Source organism: Tympanuchus pallidicinctus, unplaced genomic scaffold (genome assembly GCF_026119805.1).
Source record: "Tympanuchus pallidicinctus isolate F22 unplaced genomic scaffold, pur_lepc_1.0 scaffold46, whole genome shotgun sequence".
Classification (NCBI taxonomy): domain Eukaryota; kingdom Metazoa; phylum Chordata; class Aves; order Galliformes; family Phasianidae; genus Tympanuchus; species Tympanuchus pallidicinctus.
In genome coordinates, this window is record NW_026294765.1 from 1,417,657 (window position 1) to 1,437,058 (window position 19,402).

Consider the following 19,402-nt stretch of genomic DNA (forward strand, 5'->3'; position numbering starts at 1 on the left):
GGCGGAGCCTGATTAGGCCACGCCTCCGCTGAACGAACTACAGCTCCCGCGATGCATTGCGCGGCTGCGCTCGGACCGGCGCGCGGAGCTGCCGCTGTGTCCTCCCTTCTTTCGCCCCCCTCGCGCTTTCCTGCGGCCGCTGTTGAGCCTACGCAAGCCCCCGGCTTCAATTGCGGCCTACCCGTCTCGTCGGGATGGCGCGGTCTGTCGTGCCCAGCTCACAGAAGGCGCTGCTACTGGAGCTCAAAGGGCTGCAGGAGGAGCCCGTGGAAGGGTTTCGGGTCAATTTGGTGGACGAGGGGGACCTATACAACTGGGAGGTGGCCATCTTTGGCCCCCCCAACACCTACTACGAGGGCGGGTATTTCAAGGTGAGCGGCTGGGAGGCACAGGGCAGCCGGCAGCGTCGGGTGAACCGTCATCCTATGGGGAAGAAGCTGTGGTGGTACGGAATACTCGGTGTCTGGCTTTGAGCTGAGGAGGTGGGGGTTATGAGAGGGTAAAGAAAGTGTGTTCTGTTGGAGGGATGCAGGTATGGGAGAGTCGAGTGGAGAGACCTGAGGGGAGAGGGGAGGGCTCACGTGTGGGTTGTGGTTTGAGGGAGCAGTTTTGGGTGGCTCAGGGTAGGTGCCGGGGAGCGTGAGGGGTGCTGAGGACAAGAGAAGTTGCCAAGCTTGTCGCTGGGGCCTTTGGACACTGTGGCTTATGGTGTTAGGCTGCTTTGGGGGCCTGGCAGGAGGAGCTGCCAGCAGGGAAGAAGGGAGCGAAAGTGCTGGTGTTTGCTGCCAAACTGCACGGGAATTCTGGAAAGGGGCTTTTGGCCCTCTTGGAGGCTGCTCCCCTCTTCCCACCTTGACCTCTGCCTGTGGGTGTGGGAGAACTTGGGATTGTGTGTTCCCTCTACCAGGGGATCCCATGTGTCACCAATGAGCCAGGAGGGAATGGACAAAGGGCTCCATGCTGTGTGGGGTGCGTGGCTCAGGCAGCTTTGGTGTAGGGCAAATGTGTTTCTGTTGGGGTTTTGAGTGCCTGGCATGACTGCATGCAGTTCCTGTAAAAGGAATGTGTGTACATGTTCTTCCCGGTTGTTGTGCAATCCGTGTAGCTGTTTTCTTCCTGTCTCTTCTGCTCAGGCTGATTTGTCTCTCGCTCTGCTGGCAGGGTGGGGGTGTGCCCAGGTGAGTCAGCATGGGGGTCATCGAGTCTGATGCTCCAGAGTGAGATATCCTCTCTTCACTGACACCTTTCCCTGTAGCCTTTACCTGAGGCTCTGAACTCTCACATTTCAGCAGCTCATGCTCCTGTTTTGTGCTGGAGTGATCCTAGGCTCGGTTCTGTTAAGTGGTGATAGAGGAGACCTATGTGAGAGAGAGGGCAGTCACAGCATCTGCACGTTCACACGTAGCAAAGCACAGCTTCATCCAGAGCCCCCCTGGGGAGTGCTTTGCTTGTGGATGGTTTTGTTCTTGTCCTCGGACAACAAAGGGGATATTCTGCCAAGTTCAGCTGTTTGGCCCCGGTGCAGCGCAGGCCCTGGTGTTGTTTGTGCTGCCGTGGGCCACGTGGAGCTCTGTGAGCACACAAAATGTTGTTTACCCCAGCTTCCATTCTCGCTGCTTCTTTCCACCCTTCTGTGTTGCGTAGAGCAGAGCAGGCAGATGAAAGGCTGGAGGAAATGGGCTTAACGAGGCTCCTATGACCTGCACTGAGGTCGGCTTGTGGCAGAGGACCCAAGCTCCTCTATGAAGTGCCATGGAGAGTGGCAGCAGATGGACACAGGACCAGATGTGGGGCTGGATAGCTGGGATGCGGCCAGATGTCCCTCTGTGCTGATCCTTTAGTGGCTGTTAGCTGGCAGTGGAGTTTGGTAATGCTGTGTATTAATAAGGCTGTAATTCCTGCAACAGCCAAAGTGTCTTTTGCAACGACTGCTCTGAGCAGGGCCTGCACTGGGTTCGTAGATCTTTTTCTCGAGAAGATGAGAGCAATGATCCCCAATTACCACTGAGTTTTTGCTGAATTTCGTGTTGTTTTTGTTGTCATTGTTTCCGATTGTTGACTTTTCTTGTAACAGTGACTAAACCTCATGCAGGAAGTTTGCTTTCAGAGCCTGGAAGTGCCCAAAATGCGGCTGTTAGCCCATTCCAGGGAGGATGAAGATGCCACCGTGCTCCTCTGCACAGTGTAGTGTTGCTCAAAGGCCAGCAGCGAGTCTGTTCTCTTGGCCTGCTTTGATCAATTCATTCATCCAGGCCACTGCCTGCAAGAGAGCCTGTTTAGTGTTCTGTTGTCTCTGCTGGCAATGGATGTGGGCCGCTGCGTGATCTTCATCCACACTTATTTTTAGTGCCTTATCTATGCAGTATGGCTGGTTTAGACTTGGTCTCTTTTTTCTGTGTTGACGAGCTATTCTTAGAGGCTCAGTGTGTTACTCAGAGCGCCAAACACCCGATGCCTCTTCCCTGTTAAGCTCTGAAGGGTAAACACTCTTCTTCCTCATTGCTCAGTTGTAGCTGTGCCCTTCTGTCAGGAACAGGGGAACAGCCTGGGTTTCATAGTGCTGGTTTTCTTTGGACCCCCCTGCAAACATCCAGCCCTCGCATCGCTGCTGTTGATCACCTGGAAGCCGTGTTGTTGCCCACCGTGGGTGAGCCAGGTGGGACAGTCCTGCACGTCAGGGCACCGGTTGCAAAAGTAGGGAGGATGGGGAATGCTAGCAGAGGGTGGAATTTGTTTCTCAAGGGGTTAGGTGAGAAAAACATCCGGGGAGTTGCCTGTTTGTTTGCCAAGGAGCTTGGTTGCTATTTCTGCTTGGAACATGTGACCAGTGCTTGGCAGCTTCTCTGTCCCCTCCAGTCTGCAAACTCGTTCCAGGCCTCGTTTTGCCTTTGAGATGAACCTGCCCACCTTGATGGCTGCCTCCCCTCAGCACCGTTTGCTTCCTGCTGTAGCCAAGCGTGAGCATTCCACTCTTAGCAGAATCAATGTGATTGTCGTGCCAGCAGCCTCTGGACTCTGCTTCAGTTTGCTGACCTCTCATGCCTCTGCTTCTCTTCCTTGATGTGATGTAAAGAAAGGAGGCTTGCTGACTGCAAACATGGGCCTTTTGGGGTTAGGCCAGGCCTGAGAAGAGTGGCTGGGCCCTAATCACCCACTAGTGGCGCAAGGAAAATAATTCACCTCCTAGTGGCCACCAGCCAGCACAGAGACTGTATCTGCAGTGCAGGGGTGTTGACAGAGGCTTTTTTACCTTGGTGGTAGTAGGAGTTATGTGGCTTCTTTCTTTTCCTTTTCAGAAACTGATAGTGATGCCTTTTTATCATTCCCTTGCAGGCCCGTCTCCGATTTCCCATCGACTACCCCTATTCTCCCCCTGCCTTCAGGTTCCTGACCAAAATGTGGCACCCCAACATCTATGAGGTAGGTAGCCTGGGACAGTGTGAGAGCTTCTTGTACAGACAGACAAAGATGTGTCTACCAAGCCCTTGTCGTGAGCACAGCACTGGAAACTCTGCACCTCTAGAATTTAGTGTCAGGTAATGGAAATGCATCTGACTGAGGCTTTTAGGACAGCCTGTCCCCTATCCTGGAACTGGTTCCAGGTTAGTCAGGCTTGAGGACTCCAAGCGTATGCAGCAGGGACGCTTGAGCCAAGGGTTGAGGCAGAGCCCACAGCAGTACAGCTGCTGTCTGAAGCCATCGAGGAGCACCAGGAGAGCTGCGCCACGTTTTCAGTGTCAGCTGGTGGCTTGGCAGCCCCATCTGTATCATACCAGCAACCTCAGGGTGCTAATCCAATGCCTGAGAGTGCAGACAGTGTGTGGTAGGGACAGCCCCTTTCAATATCCCATCCAAAGTAACAAGAGCACAGGCTGGGGCTTCTTCACATGGCTTAAGCCAAAGGGAAGAGCAGCCAGGGTGCTGGGACAGAGGACGAGCTGCTTTTGGGGCAGCAGCCCCTACAGATGCTATTTTTCTGTGTACTTTCAGACCGGTGATGTCTGCATCTCCATCCTGCACCCACCAGTGGATGATCCACAGAGTGGGGAGCTGCCATCCGAGAGGTGGAACCCCACACAGAATGTGCGGTACGGGCAGGGCTGGGGAGAGTGAGCGAGGGGGGACCCGTGGGAGGCTGCTGGCATCCATTGGGTTGCAGGCAGCTGCTGACCTGCCTTGGTTCTTATTTGCCCTTGTCTTTTGGCTGCCAGGACCATTCTTCTGAGCGTGATCTCACTGCTGAATGAACCCAACACGTTTTCTCCAGCCAACGTGGATGCCTCCGTGATGTACCGCAAGTGGAAGGAGAGCAAAGGGAAGGATCGGGAGTACACAGACATCATCAGGTGTGTGGGGAGCTGGGCTGAGACCCAGCAGCACTCCTGTCGTGTTGAGAGGGCTTACTGAGCTGTGGTTGTGTGTAGTACGTGGGGCAGGGAGATCCTGAGGGCACAGCCTGTTCAGTCTTAGCTGCAGGTTGGTTGGGTAGAAGGAATCTGGCTCTGAGTGTGGCTCTCGAGGAGCAGGTTGGCTGTGTTAAGTGCTCAGCTTCGTTGCTGATGTGAGCCCTGGCTCTTTTCAGCTCTGGGTGTGGGTATGCAGCACTGCATTGCTGCCAGGTCTGTGGTTTGGGACTGGCCAGCCTTGGCATGGCAAGAGGGGCCCTCAGAGCGTGGGACACTTCCAGTCCTGTGTGGTGAGCGTGAGCTGGTGCACAAGAGAGAAAGAGTGCCTGCAAGCCAAGCCAAGCTGTGCTGTGCAAAGCCCCCATCCTCACCCCAACCTGCTTCTTCCCCTCTAGAAAACAAGTCCTGGGAACAAAGGTGGATGCTGAGCGGGATGGCGTGAAGGTCCCCACCACACTGGCAGAGTACTGCGTGAAGACCAAGACTCCGGCCCCAGATGAGGGCTCAGACCTCTTTTATGATGACTATTATGAGGATGATGAGATGGAAGAGGAAGCAGACAGCTGCTATGGTGATGAAGATGATTCTGGCAATGAGGAATCTTGATGGCCCTCTGGCACTGCAAAAAGTGCTGTAAACTACTGAATTTTACCTCAACTAGGATGAACTGGTTTGAATTTAGGATCTGTCAGCCCTGAAATTAACTCTACCTCACAGGGAGACTGTTCTGCTGTTGTAAAGGAAACCCCACCGCTGTCTTTGTAGGGAAAAAAGATGTGAAAAACAGAAACAAACCCTATTTTATAAACTCACCGAGTGGGGGTGGGTGGGAATGGGAAAGTCGTGTTGGGGGCATTTGCAAATGCACAGAAACCAGGGAGCTTTTGCCTCTGGCTGGGTTGGTTGAGGAGTTATGGGGAAGCTGGAGTTGACTGCCCCTTGTTTGGACGTGATCAGCTCTTTTTTGTGGAGGCTGTGAAGCTGGTGAGTGGTTGCTTGGGTAGGAAGCATGTAAGATTTGGTGTGGCTTTCTACAGCCATTAAGCTGTCCGAATGGGAAGGGCTGCAGGGTGGGTACAGCTGCCCCTTCCCTGGGGCAAGGCTGTCCTGCCTGGCTCAGGATTATCCCTTGTGGACCCTTCTTCTGCCCTTCCCACACTGCTAAGGCACAGGCCTGGGCTGTTTGTAGCTTTTAACTAGTTAAGGGGATGCCATAGTTTGGAGTCTTTCTGCTTCTGTTTGTTTTGTTTTGTTTTTTTTTTTCTCTTTTTTGGAAACTATTTAATAAAGTACTTTAAGGGAACGGCTGTGTGGGTGCCTGAGGCCAACTTTGGGTGAGTTCAGGGCTGTGTCAAAGGCTGCATATGGGGCTGGGGGGGTTCCTGCAGTAACCCTCATCCCTCCTTTCCTCTGCAGAGCAGGTAGGCTTTAACTGAAAGTTTGCTGGGCTCAGGCAACTCTATGTGCCCCAGACCTGCCCAGGCAGCACCCATCTGCCTAAACTTGGAGCTTTGCCCTTTTGCTGCCTGGTCTTTTGCTGGCTTCTCTGATGTGGGTGCAGCTGGGCAGCACCCCAAGCCTGCAGGCCAGGAATAGCTGGGCTGCGTGCCTTGCTGGGGCTGTGTTGGCTTCTGCCCTGCTCTGACCGGTGCCTGGCTGGGCTGGGCTGAGGGTGTAGAGGAAAAGCATTGCTGCTCATTTCTTGGGGCTGGGGCCTCCGTGCCCCCTGCCTTAAATCAGTAGTGAGCAAAACTTCCCCCTTGTCTGACATTGTGTGCAAACCGGATAAGGATTTGTGCCTGCACATGGTCAATGCACGTGCATTGCTGCCTTAGGAAATCAGGTTTAAAAGGTGGATAGGATTATTATCACTTTAGTGGGGCTGGCACAAGGCAGCACCAGCCTGAGCTGCACTTTCCAGATAGACCAAAGCCCTTCCTTACCCTAGGGGTTGCTCTGTGCATTGCAGGTGTGTATCCTACATAGAGGCAGCCGCTTGGAGCTGGGTCTGAGGAAATCCACAGTGCGGGAGAGGAAAGCAAACAAATGGGAAGGGGCAGCCAGGCAGGACATGGTGGTGGGTGGAAGCAGAGCTTTGGAGGGAAGAGGAACTCCAGGAAGATTAAAGAGTTTACAAGAACAGGCATCTCCCCATGGGGAGCACTGCAGGGAATGGCGTCAGTGCATACATTGTTTGTTTCCTGCCCCTCTCCCCTCCCCTCCTGCAACCTCTGTCCTCTGTTAGGTGTGAGCTCCAGGGTTGGGTCAGCTGAAAGTCACTGCCCAGGGAGAGGGAGGAGGTTCAGGGACAGAGCTGCTGCCCTGTGGAGGGCCCCCTGCTCTGCTGATCGGAGCTGAAGCACCTGCCTGTGCTGTGTTATCTCCTGCTCCAGTGCCTGGGTGCTTATCAGGGAGCTTCAGCTGGGCTGGAAACGGGGACTCTGAGCCCCAGCATAACTCAGAGCAAACGGAAGATGCTGTCTGAGCTGAGAGCTGTGTGCTGGGGGCCCGTTGCCACCAGCCAGGTCCCGGCATGCTGGGCAGCCAGTTTGCCTTGGCAGGGACCCTGCTGTTGTTCTCAGGCCTCCTTTGTCTCAGTTTCACCTCCTGGGCTGGGGAATTGCTGCCTAGTTCCCTTCCCATGAGCTCAGCCATGGCCCCGGTTCACCCCAGTGCCTCCAGTGTGGCCGTGGGGACACCCGGTTCTAATTGGGGACCCTATGGTGGTTGGGTGATGGTGGTCACCACCTACATCCGCCATTCCCTGAGCAGAGGCACAACCCGTGGGACCCTGCAGGTCCCCCTGCGTGGTGGAGACCCCCAGACCACAAATATTAAGGATTAATAGAGGTTCAAGGACAGATAACAGCTCTGTAGGGTGGATTCGGGGCTCCTTCATCCATCACCAATGCTGCTCCGCCCCGAGGTCAGATGGGCGGTTGGAATGGAGCCCTCCAGCCCGACCCTATGGGCACCCCGTTCCCATCCCCGCTGTGTTCGGTACAGGTTGGGGTCAGCTGGAGTTTGCCCACGGGCAAACCGCGCTCTGCAAACAGCGCAGAGCAAAGGGCAGCCGGCGTTACTCGGCCGTTCGCCCTGGACAAACTCCCTCCGACCGCCTTCCGTGCTGTTTTCCTCCCCCTCGCTTCTGCCCTTCCCCACCGCCCGCGGATGGCAGCACGGGAGCGCGCCTCCGCGGGGCCGCGCATTGCCTCCCCCCCCATTCCCCCTCGGGCCTTCCCATTGGCTGCTGGCCGCACGGTGGGCGGAGCCTCGACTGGACCGGCCCGAACCGGCTCTCTCCGCAGGGAACGTGAGGCAGAAGGGCGCTCTCTGAGCCCTTCTCTCTGATTGGTCAGATCTAGCTGAGGGGGCGGGACGAAGCTCCTGAGCGGCGGCGCTATTGGTAGAGAGGAGCTCCGATGGGAACGTGGTTCCGCCGCTCTGTCCTTCTCTCCCTCGTGACCCGGCGCGGCGCTTATAGTAGGCGGTGCGGGGCGGCGCGGAGTGCGGGCGGAGATGGCGGCGGGCGCGGACGTGCGGTGCGCGGTTCTGGCGCTGCTCGTGCTCGACTTACTGGCGACCGGCGGCGATGCTACAGGTGCGGTACCGGGAGATGGGGTGGGAGGGCTGAAAGCGCGGCGGAGAGGCGGGATGGGATTGGATGTGAGCTTTATAGGGGGCGAGCGCTGGGAGACTTCGATACCGGTCCGGAGGTCGTCAGCTCCGGGATGGGAGAACTGCTCTTAAGAGCGGCTCGGTGCGAGGCAGCCGTGGGGGTGGGTTGTATGGGGGGGGTCGCTGGGCTCCTCGAGGGGTTGGGGACGGGCGGGAGGCTCGGTCTCCCTGCGGCGAGGCACGTTCGCTGCGGGGCGGGGCTGCCCGGGCCATGCCGGGGGTGGGGGGAGCTGCCCCAGGTCTGGTACCGCCGCTCCGCCTCCGTTCCGACCGCGCGGAGCCTCCGAGAGCGGCGGGGAATGGAGCGGTGCTGATCCGAACTGCGAATTGCCCGCAATAAACAACGGGATAACAGCCGCTCCTCCTTCTGCTTGGGTTTATGGAGGAATAGCGGCTCTGAGGGCGTTAAACCCTTAAGGATGTTCACATGGAGCTTAAGTTGCTATAATCCTCCGTCGCAGGAGGGTCGGTGCCGTGCCCGGTGCCGTCGGATCGCTCCGTATCCGCCCGTTCTCAGCTGTGCCAGCGCTGCCATTTCTCACTTCTTTTTATCTCACATAAAAACGTGGCCGGGGTTTGTTTTGGGGCCTCGGGGTTTTGAGGTTTTTCCCCGGAGGTTTCTGACTCAGCCCCTGATGCAGATCGGAGCTTGGGGCTGACTGTTGCTTGTGGCGATGCTGAAACGTTGATGCCGCGTTTAGGCTACAAAGTTACTGCAAGGTTCCGATTGGGATCCAAACGCTGGAGCCTGAGGGCAGAAACGTCAGCCCAGGCATTTTGCTACTGCAAAGAAGTTTAAATTTCCCTGCAATAGCTGTAACCCCTGGGGGAGCAGGAGATAGAATGGAGGGATGCTTTATTCCCAGAGCCCGGGGCTGCAGCCAGCAATCCCCTCTATACACAGCTGGATGGATGGGACCTGGCACTGAATGCCTCCTCTCTGTGTGTGCCCTCAGGCAGGGCTTAAGAGGAAACTTTCTGCCCTCGCCTTGTGGTTTTTCCCTTCTTCTCTGAGCAGCCCCTTCAGATGATGAAGTTGGGTCCAACGCGTCGAGGTGCTGCCTTTAGGGAATACGTGTGGATAGAAATTTGGGGTCCCTTTGTGGCTGTTTAACTCTGTTGAGTATGGATGTGCTGATTTCTGGGTGTTGGGAGGGGTCTGTTTGGGTTATAAGCCTTTAGAGTGGGGTACCTTGTTTTCCTCCTTTGCTTTTGGCAAAGAATTTAGTGCGTGATGCAGAGCAAGTTTGGAGAAGCTGTTTCCAGCCCTGCAAACCTGGGTGGGAGGACCTGCCCTGCAGGCAGCTGCTGTTAGATCTGCATTGTAAAGGATGTGCTTAATGAAGCACCTTTCCTGACCAGAGTTCAGCCGAGATTACTTTTCACATCAACCAACTGGAGGGGTTATGGAGGGGGGAGGGTTCACCTCTCCTCCACGTTCAGCACTTTTTGGAGCAGGATCTGCTCTGCAGCCTCTCTGAACTGCTCTGAGTGCCCTTTAACTCATAGCACGTAACCTTGCAGCAGCTTGTTTTATCAGCCTGCTATAATCACCTTGTAACTGTAAAACACACACACACACGCCCCAAAATGAAACAAAATGCAAACCCACTGCTGCTTATTAGCCCCTAGTTTGAGTCAGGCTGTAGTTAACAGGGACAGGCTTCTACATGTGCTGGTGTTGATGCCGTGGCTCTTTGCAATGAGGTGATTGGGAGCGTTTAAGCCCTGCAGTGTGATGCACAAAACCAACCCTGCAGCTTCAGACACCTCCCACATCTCTTGCTTAAAAACAAAGCAATTCAGGATCATCGTTCTGGTGTCCCTGTTGTGTTTCTGTATTCTTTTCGTGGCTTGGAAACTAAAGCTGCTTGCAAAGGTGTTTCTGAAAGGTGCATTTTTAGGAGTGAACTGCAGTGCTGTTGTTGACACAAAATAGCAGCAGCCTCCCAGGCTGCTCTGACCTCTGCTTTAAGGTGCCTTGGTTTTAAATATCAACTGTCTGCTAAAGCTGCCTTGTATCCTATGAGGTCAGAGCTCTCCTTGCTTCTCCAGGCTCATCTACCCTGCAAACCTCTGAAGTTTCAGTGTAGAAAGCTAAATCTCCCTTTGAGAAATGTACCTTGCAGGCTCCTTTGTGTTTGTCTTGAGGAAACTTGGTTTCATAATGCCAACTTGCTTTCTGTGCTCCCCAAACCAGCCATGAGGTGGCACATTGAAATGTCCTAAGGCATGTAAAAACAACAAAAAAAAATAGCCTTAAACCCCTCTGCCTCATGCCTGCGTGTTACAAAACCCACGTGGAGCCGTCTGTATAACCGTGACATGGAAGTGCTTAAGACCAGCCAACTGATTTCCTGGGGATGCTTTTATTCTGCACGTCTGCTGCTGGCAGTTCTGGGAAGAGCAGCCTGCAGTCAGCTGCAGGAAATACGTGTTGCAAACCTCCCCAGTTCCTCTGGAACCTCGCTGGGGCTCTCACGTAAGTAGCACTGACTCCTCAATGCCTTTTCCTGGAGTGATGCTGGCTGAGCCACCCTTCCTGCCCTCCCCACCCTCCAGGGCCTCTTTTCCCTCCCCCGTGCTGTGATGATTTGGGCAGTCTGGGGCTGCTGGATGTGGCTGATAGCTGCTGGAGGTGTTTGGCAGCTGAGCTGTCAGAGCCCTGCATTGCTTTAGCTGCAACCTTTGGACTGTCTGCTCTCAGATGTGGACCCCTGGAGTCAATAAACACGCTGTATATTTCTAGGTGATTGGTTTTAACGTGTTTATTACTGATTTACCTCTGCAAAGTTGGCTTGCCTGGGGTGAAAAGTCTCATCTTGCTGTCTGCCAGTGGATATGAAGGGTGAGAAATGCCTCTGCACAGTGTGAAATCAGCACGGCTCGTAATATTCTCAGCTAGGGGAGGTTGGAGCAGGACTTGTAAGGTGGGAGAAATACTTCAGATACCCCTGTTGGTGTTGTTACAGCAAGGAGCCATGCTCAGATGCTCAGCGTAGCCATAGAGGTGTGTGCAGGGAAGTGCTTTTCATGCTGCTGGGAGGCAGGGCTGGCTCTGTGCATGCAGTGTGCGTGGCCTTATTGCTCTCCCAAGCCCGGAGGACACCTCACTGCAATGAGATGCAGACAATTCCCTTGCAGGAAGCATTCCTGTTTGCATAGCTGGGAGCACTGCACTCTCTCCTGCAAGCTGTGGCTTTGCAATAGGAAATCTGGCTGGTGGTGGAACAGCTCAAACTGAGAGCCATAGGTTAAGGGGAGGGAGAGAAGGCAGGCGCTGACCTGAGGATTATTTGCAGCCTCATCTCAACGGCTGAGTTTTTGCTTGTGGCAGGTGGATTCTTGCTTTGCACTAACACTTTGCACTAATACCTCTTCAACTCGTAGCTGGTTTTATAAAGTCACCACTGTCTCAAAGGAGACTGACTCAGGACAGCGTCGAGTTGCACTGCGAGGCCGTTGGCAATCCCATCCCTGAAATCCAGTGGTGGTTTGAGGGTAACGAGCCTAATGAGACCTCTGCTCAGCTTTGGGATGGCGCGTGGCAGGACCGGGTCAAAATCAACGCCACCTACAACCTGCATTCCACCAGCACCATCTACATCGCAAACCTCACCAGCGACGACTCGGGCACTTATGAGTGCAGGGCAAGCAACGACCCTGATCGCAATCACTTGTCGAAGAGCCCTAAAGTCAAGTGGATCCGTTCACAGGCCAACGTTCTGGTCATCGAACGTGAGTGGCCGTCCTGAGGCCTTGACACTTGCTCGGACACCGGTGTCTTGAGTCTCCTGCCATGCTCACCCTTGCACCCGTGGCTCCCGAAAGTCCCCCTCACCTTCTCACCCCGGCTGTAGAACCAAGAGACTTCCCCCCTTCATCCCCCAAATCCCTCCCTTCCCCCCTTCTGTCATCTCCTCCACCACCTCTGGCTTGACCTCAACTGGCCCTGCTCAAAAAGGGTTGTGACTTCCCAACCAAAACACCATCCTGTGTCTTTTTGTGGATCCAAAGACCTGGACTGTTCTGCTTGTCCCCGAGTGCCTCTGTGCCCCAGTGCTGGCTTGCAGAGCCTTAGTTCCGTTAGATTCTGCCCTAACCACCACTGACAAACCAGCCCTTCCCTGCACCTGGTGCAGCCTCTGCTCCTCTCAACAGCCTTGCTTTAAGCTCGCTTTCCTGCTTAGTGATTCAAGCTGTGGGGATCAAAAAATCTGCTTTTAGTTGCTGGTGGTGCAACCGTTTTTGAAATGGCCGTGTCTGTGTGCGACGCTGAGTGTGGGGAAGCTGCTTGTGCTCTGGATGTGAGCGGTTCCCTCTGCTTCCAGAGCCAACAGGCTGCTGATTTCTGACTAACAGAAACCTAAGGGAGGATCTAACGTCCTGCTGTGGTTTTATCACAAAGCAAAATCGTGTTCTCTCCGGCACAAGTGATGGAAAACTCCAGCAGAACCTTCTTCTAGGGGAAAGTGAGGAGACAGAAAGCCAAAATGCCTGTTAGCCCTGTGCAGAAATCCATCTTTCTTGGAGATAAGGCTGGGTACAAGGGTAGGAAACATAGTGCCATAGGGGCCGTGTAATGGTTCTGCTAATGGCAGCTGTTGGAGTGCCTCCTTTGAGGAGCAAGGTCTGAGTCATCTTGTACTGCATAATTTACTGCTTCTTGGCACATGGGGCTCCAGGAACTTTTGGAGTCGTGGTTCTGTGCGTTGTTTTTTTCCCTCGAGGAAAATCTCACTGCAACTTTTTTGGGTTGCATCAGCCGATGCACGCACAGCTTGCATAAGGGCTTCTTTATTACCCCCTCCCAAAGAGGGCTTTGGCTGCCATAGGTTACGCTGCCTGCAGGCATATAGATCTGCTCAGGCTGTGGGAGGTGCTGGCGCTCAGCAGGCAGCCTCTGAAAGCAGAAAGCTGTGCTGCTGTTCCCAGCAGGGCTTCTTCCAACCCTTCGTGGAGCTCTCAGCTCTCTGGGAGCTGCACCCATAGAGCAGGAGGTTCCCAACAGCCTGGAGTGCACAGCAGCAGCTCTGCCCCACTGGGAGCAGCTGTAGCTCAGCACCCCTGGGGGCACTCATGTTGGACTGTAAGTCTCCTGTGTTGAAAACATCCGTCAGGCCTAGTGAGAAACTGATGCCCAGGTAAGTGATGGAAGCAAGGAGCCGTGTTCTTATTCACATTCGAGTTTCTTGGGCAGGTGCTTGACCTCACAAATAGCAGATGTTCACTTCTCTGGATTTGTTCCCAAATAGGTCCGGTGATCACGGGGCAGTACGCCAGCTCTGCTGACAAGGTGGTCCTCAGCTGTAACATGAGTGCACCTCACGCCCCCATCAGGGGCCACAAATGGATGCTGGGAGACAAGACACTCAAGGCAGAGGAAGGCAATTCAGACTCTTTCATCACTTACACGTAAGTGTCAGGAGCAAGGGCAGAGAAGGATCTCTACACAACAGTTGCATTTTAAGCTGGAGACACTTGGTGCTTCCCTAACCCAGCTTTAGCTTTTTGCTAAAGCTTGCAGCCTTGCAAAAAAAAGAGTCTTTTAGGCTCTAAGGCCATGTGGAACAGCACACTCTAGTGTTCTCTGCATGATGCTTTGATGTGCATCGCTCTGCTCTTGCAGTGCAAGCAACGGAGTTGCCTGATAGCAAAGCGTTTGCAGGTTGTGGCTGAGCAGATGTGGGAATAGTGGCCTTATTGTGGCAGAGCAGTGAGCTTTCCTTTCTGATTACAGTCAGGCCTGGCTGGCACTGACCCAGCAGCTGTAGAGGCATCATGTCCTTTTGTATGGCAGTGCCGACGTGCCTGTCTCCCCATAGCAACAGGGAGCTGAACAAGGATTAAAGTATTTATAACCCAGCCTCCCTCGTGTGACCTCAATTCCTTAGCTGAGTGGTTTTTGGAAGTGGGAAGCTCGGTGTGCAGCAGAGCTAACAAACAGTTCGTTGTCCCATTGCAGCCGTGGACTGAAACTTTGCTGGCTCTTTCCCTGGAGCGCTGGGTATTAGGGAGCTGCAGAATGAGGGGTTTGTTGCAGTCAGCATAATCCACTAAATCTCACAGCAGCAGTTTTGCAGGAGAGGGAAGGGCAGGGAGCAGGGCTGCAGTGGGTGCACGATGCTGCATAAACTATGCAGCTGGGATGGGAGAAACTGCCTACAGAGGCAGTTTCTGCTTCTGTACATTGGAAATTGCTCTGCTGATTTGTTCACCAGCAGGGTGATGGCTCATAGGGTGACCTGTTTGGGGTTGTTGGTTGATTTTTTCTTTGATAGGATCGAGGGGAAGGTTGAAGAACACTCTGGTGTCTATGAATGCATCTATGAAACAAACCCAGTGGCAAAAGGAAACGTGTCTATAGAAGGTAATGTGGTCAGTTTGCTTCTGTGGCTGAGGAGGGGAGTGGGGAAGCTGTGCTCTCCTGAACCTCTTCCTTTTGGTAGCTTTTCAGCTTCGTGAAAAACTGCTTCTGATCTTTACCAGTATGGCTTCAGTGTCTACCTGTGAATTACCAGATGCCCTAGGAGACGTCTTCCATTTTATGAAGCAGCTGAAGCATCTGTAGGGTCAGCCTGAAGCCTTTGCTGTAACCAGTGTCTGTGTTCCCACAACAGTGATAGAAGGGATGGCACCTACTGGTCCAACCTATCTGAGCCTTTCCTGAAGCAGCTTGATGTGCTTTCCTCTTTGAAAATGTCAGATGTTGGGCAAACGATGGGGTCAGGACCCAGCAATGAGCTTCTTAAACTGAAGGGAAGCCTTATGAGTGATCAGACTTTGATGCTGGCTAGGTGGGCTGCAAGGAGTGCAGGTCGTTTGCAGGGAGGTGTCTCATTTCTTTTTGTCTTGCTGCAGTTCAACCCCAAGTTGTAGCATACAAGAAGTCTGAGCATGGGAACGAGGGGGACACAGGTGTGCTGACCTGCAAGAGTCTCTCCTACCCCCCTGTTGGCAACTGGTTCTGGTTCAGAAGTGATCAAACAGTAAGTGCTGTGGTTTGTTGCCCCCCTCCCCAGCCCCCTTCTGCTCACCAATAGGAAGGCAGAGGGTCAGAATTAGCAATATCAGAGTATCCTTTATGCTCAGTGCTGTGGCAAGGAGGATTTCTGTAATGATAGCACTGCATGGTGAGCGAGCAGCTCCCCTTGTCCCAGCCCTGATGCTCTCTTTCCCCCCTCAGCTCCCCTTGTCCCAGCCCCGATGCTCTCTTTCCCCCCTCAGCTCCCCTTGTCCCAGCCCTGATGCTCTCTTTCCCCCCTCAGCTCCCCTTATCCCAGTCCTGATGCTCTCTTTGCCCACTCAGCTCCCCTTGTCCCAGCCCTGATGCTCTCTTTTCCCCCCTCCAAGCCCGTTGTCAATGGTACTGATCGCTACATCATCAAGTCCAATGGCAACAAGACAGAGCTACGCATCCTCAAACTGAGCATTGAGCAAGATACAGGTGACTACCACTGCAATGGTACCAACATGTTGGGCCCTGGAAGTGCTACGGTGAATCTGCGCGTCCGCAGCCGCCTGGCAGCTCTTTGGCCCTTCCTGGGAATCGTGGCAGAAGTTCTGGTTCTCGTCACCATCATCTTCATCTACGAGAAGAGGAGGAAGCCAGATGAGGTTCTTGATGGTAAGAGGTGGCTGAGGTCGAATCTTCCTGGGGGAAGTAGCTTGTGGGGTGGAGGCAAGTCGTTCTCATGGAGAGCTCTGGCTGTGCTTTGTCAGACAGGCATTCCGTGTGAGGCTGCCTTTCAGGAATGCTTCTTGTCTAAGCACGGTAGCCTTTACCCAGTTATTTTAGTCTCAAGTAATTGCACTGTAGTGACAGTCCTTCAGCAAGCTGTGCTTTGGCTCAGGAGTGAGAGAAAAGTGGGTGCAGGTTGCGCTGACCCTTTGTCTCACCAATGCCTCTGCACTTCGTTCAGCTGCTTCTTCATGTGGGTGTCTGGAGGACGGGGCTTTCTCTGACCATTAACATTCTGGAGAAGCCAATTAGTAAACAGCAGGCTGTGTTGTCAGTGGTTCTATTAATACCAGTTCATGGATCTGTTTTGGGCTCTCAGATTCACACATCCTGACTCCTGGGGACTTCCTCCATGCATAGTGTTATCTTTAATCTGTTCAGAAAACACGGTTCCTCCCTTTCCTTATCAGTAGGAATCTTCATTGTGTTAACCAGCTTTGCCTTCCTTATCTGATCCCATTAACAATGAAGTACAGATGCTTGGTATCCTTCCTGCTTGCTAGGTCAGTCGCTTCAGCCCTTTGCTGGGGAGCAGCACACATCAGGTGCACTGAGTGCTACGAAGGGGAAGCAGAAGGACTAGAACTGAATGTTCCTCCTCTGATTGCAGGGCTTCAGAAATTCTACTCAAGGCAGTTTTATGAGTGAATCCATTCCCTCTGACAGCCCTGGTTGGATGGCAGATGTCTCGTGTGTAGCTGTGTCTCTTAGCAAGAAAAAAAAAAGAGCTGTAACTGGTTCACAGAATGATTTGGCTTCTGCTGACGTCAACTGGGCCCAGGTCCTGTTGAGTGCTGATCAGTCAGAGCCGTAGGGGATCCTTTAACAGATGAAGACAGGACGTGTGATGCTGAAAGGTCCTGATACCCTCCCACCCTCTGGCTCATCAGCCAGAGATCTTCAGCACTTGGGAACCTGAGCTTGTGGGCGAAGAAACAGCTCTGTATGTGACAGCAGGGCAACGTAAAGCTGTGTTCTCCCAAAGTCTTCATAGATTTGACCCTCTTGAGAGGAGCTGGCAGGAAGGGAGTGCTGGGCCAGCTCGGATAAATGCTGTTCCCCAAGCATGTGGTTGTGGGCTGGCAATTCCCTATTGGCTAGAGTGGGAAGAGTCTAACTTGTATATGGCACAATCTTGCTGGTGTTACCTTTCCACTCTTTCCTCCTCCGCTGCTGGATGCTAACTTGACTGGTAAGAACTGGGAGATGGCTCCAGCTGTGCTCCTGCATCATCCTCTCACCAGCTGTGTGCAGATCTTGGGACCAAGGCAGCCCCAGTGCTCAGAGCACTGCTGTTCTGCTGCAGAGATGATGGAGCCTTCAGGGGAAGTGGCAGATTGCAAGGAGCTGGTGAAAGGACTTGGTGTCTTCTTAGCTGAGTTTCTCCACGTAGCAACAACGTGCTGTGCAGTGTATCTGTTTTGATTTCACAGTGTGTGTGGGGAGGACGAGGGCTTATTGATGCTTAAAGCCTTGTTCCTGAAGCCTCCTGCATAACAGGAGCTCATGTCTAAGCTTGCTCCATGTCTGAGCTCAGGCAAGAAGCAGCTTAAAGCTCACACAAGGGTGTGGTGTTGTGATAAGCCCTCCCTGCTCTCCCAGGCCCTGGTGAAATGACCGTGTGGGTTCAGTGCTGTGATACCCAGTGTGTCCAGTAACCCACCTGGGTTGCTCAGCCCTGGGGTTCAAAGGAGTGGAAGAGCCAGAGGTGATTTCATGTTTGTTCTTCCCTGACACAACTCTTTCTTTCTTTCTTTCTTTTTTCCTGTGCTGTCCTGGATGTGAAGATGATGATGGAGGCTCTGCACCACTGTAAGTGCCTTGGTTTTTCTGTTGACTCAGTTTGCATTGCCAGATTGCATTCATTTGGGGAATCTGCTCTGAACATAAGAGCTAGCAGAACGTGAAAGCTGGCTGCTTCCTGGGAGATGTTTCCTCCATGTTTTTTTAATGTGGCCTCTCTATAAGCAGAACACTACTTAGAACAGCACAAAAGTCTCCAAAACTGACTGTTCTGGAAGCTAACCTCCTCTTGCTCTATCTTACCCAACTCTTTGGGCACGAATCACACCAGCGAGTGGGGTAGAGGTGGGCTTTGGTGCTGCTTTCTTCATCGTGCCTTTTCTCTCTGCAGGAAAAGCAATGCCACGAACCACAAGGACAAGAACGTCCGCCAGAGAAACGCTAACTGAGTCAGAGGTCAGTGCTGCACCTGATGTCACCTGCTGGGTCAGGGCACCCTGGGGACCTGCTGGGTCAGTTCTTCACTCCCTGCAGCCATGGGCTCATCCTGCTGGCTACAGGGCACCGTCCAGCTGGGGTCCTTCATCAAGAAGAGCTTTTGCCCATGCGCTGTTTGGAGGGGAGGGGAAGGGAGGCATTGCTATGAAGTTCAGGCACAGGCCAGCAGGAATCTGATAAGAAACTGCTAAAGCTGCTGGAACAGTGGGAGAGACATGGAAGAAAGCATTGGGCTGTAGAGCATGGGAGGGTCAGGGCTGTCTGATTGCTCCAATTGTGTGGGTTGAGCTCACAGCTTTGCTTAAGGCAGCTGTCGTCCTTTCTGCTTCATCACCCCCCAGCACAGCCTCATTGGGTTCTCTAATTGCCTTTTCTTTCTCTTGTGCCAGGTGACGTGTAGCTGAAGAACTTGTCTGGACATTGTTTTCTTCTAATTTTTATTATTTTTTTTTTTTTTGTAAAATAGCACCAGGAAATACTTAGCGCGTCCTTGCGATTCAGTTACTTCACTTTCGACAGGAAATTAAGTTGTAGAATCTAAAACACACATTATTTTTTTTTTTTAAAGAAAAGAATAAAAGAGAGCTGTGGGAGGGTTTTTTTTTTCCTACCTGTGAGCGTAAATCCTTTTTTTTTTTTTTCTTTTTTTCTGATAGTCTGGGTCACTGTCGTAGATGTATTTCTTCATGTTGATACGGAGGGGGGTAGGTGGGGTGATGCTTTCTTTCTCACCTTTGGGAAGAGCTGCGTGTGTGTGATGGGTAGGATTACTTTGAAATGCCTCTGTGTGTGGGGAGCAGCAACTGTCACAGCTCCCTGTGTGCTGCAGGTCTGTCCTGGGGGCAGGTCAGGAAGAAACTGCTGTAGCAACCTGTGGAGATGACCTGATCTCCCAATGGGCTTAGAAAGGTAATTCTGGATCTTTCCCAGTGCAAAGAGCGCAGCTGCATGGGAGCAGCTTGCATGTCTTGTAATTGCCAGGCTTCCTGGCCAGCTCCCCCAGGGATGCTCTGGGTGATTACAGTCAAGCAGGCAACCAGGAGGCAGCATTAGAGCTGGGCATTGGCTGAGCATGAGTAGCAATAACTCATTTAATGGGGGGCTGCTGGTATCTCAAGTTGCTACACTGGAGCAAGCAGATGCTGGGGCTGTGGTGCTGGGGGAGGGGGTTTGCATGGTGTGACAAAGGAGTCTGAGAGCAGGTGATGCTCGGAGGATTCTTTCTTGCTGGGTAGCACTGAGCTGATCCATCTGTTAACATGCTTCACAAATAAAGATGATTCCTCTTTTTTTTTTTTCCACCTTGGTTTGGCTTCTGGTCTCTCTCTCTCCCTTC

The 19,402-nt window shown here is 53.2% G+C and overlaps 2 protein-coding genes and 1 long non-coding RNA gene across 4 annotated transcripts; 2 read left to right on the forward strand and 1 right to left on the reverse strand.

The window, feature by feature from the left end:
- Positions 1-52: 52 nt before the first annotated feature.
- On the forward strand, positions 53-5,709 carry CDC34 (cell division cycle 34, ubiqiutin conjugating enzyme). The gene is made up of 5 exons (XM_052702678.1): positions 53-371; positions 3,334-3,420; positions 3,991-4,088; positions 4,212-4,346; positions 4,802-5,709. Exons 1-5 carry the CDS (start codon positions 195-197, stop codon positions 5,010-5,012), a joined length of 708 nt encoding a protein of 235 aa, XP_052558638.1. The 5' UTR covers positions 53-194; the 3' UTR covers positions 5,013-5,709.
- Positions 5,710-7,865: 2,156 nt separating this feature from the next.
- On the forward strand, positions 7,866-19,367 carry BSG (basigin (Ok blood group)). Of its 2 annotated transcripts, XM_052702621.1 has the most exons (9): positions 7,911-8,007; positions 11,475-11,822; positions 13,340-13,499; positions 14,366-14,454; positions 14,946-15,073; positions 15,438-15,711; positions 17,613-17,637; positions 17,960-18,024; positions 18,456-19,367. In XM_052702621.1, exons 1-8 carry the CDS (start codon positions 7,926-7,928, stop codon positions 18,015-18,017), a joined length of 1,164 nt encoding a protein of 387 aa, XP_052558581.1. In that variant the 5' UTR covers positions 7,911-7,925; the 3' UTR covers positions 18,018-18,024; positions 18,456-19,367. The 2 variants fall into 2 exon arrangements, with proteins under 2 accessions (XP_052558580.1, XP_052558581.1); XM_052702620.1 differs by lacking the exon at positions 11,475-11,822 and having other exon boundaries at positions 7,866-8,007.
- Positions 15,219-15,499, reverse strand: LOC128090355 (uncharacterized). Its single transcript, XR_008210919.1, has 2 exons — positions 15,390-15,499; positions 15,219-15,347 (listed from the first exon to the last, which is right to left on the reverse strand). It is a non-coding gene; the product is annotated as an uncharacterized LOC128090355 (long non-coding RNA).
- Positions 19,368-19,402: the final 35 nt, after the last annotated feature.

Bases quoted from the DNA above. Each gene is read 5' to 3' on its own strand.
- BSG (XM_052702621.1), top strand. From the start codon at position 7,926: ATGGCGGCGGGCGCGGACGTGCGGTGCGCGGTTCTGGCGCTGCTCGTG. The intron at 15,074-15,437 runs GTAAGTGCTGTG...CCCCCCTCCAAG, and splicing joins GGTTCAGAAGTGATCAAACA to CCCGTTGTCAATGGTACTGA. The intron at 17,638-17,959 runs GTAAGTGCCTTG...TTCTCTCTGCAG, and splicing joins GATGGAGGCTCTGCACCACT to GAAAAGCAATGCCACGAACC.
- CDC34 (XM_052702678.1), top strand. From the start codon at position 195: ATGGCGCGGTCTGTCGTGCCCAGCTCACAGAAGGCGCTGCTACTGGAG. The intron at 4,089-4,211 runs GTACGGGCAGGG...TTTGGCTGCCAG, and splicing joins AACCCCACACAGAATGTGCG to GACCATTCTTCTGAGCGTGA. The intron at 4,347-4,801 runs GTGTGTGGGGAG...CTTCCCCTCTAG, and splicing joins GAGTACACAGACATCATCAG to AAAACAAGTCCTGGGAACAA.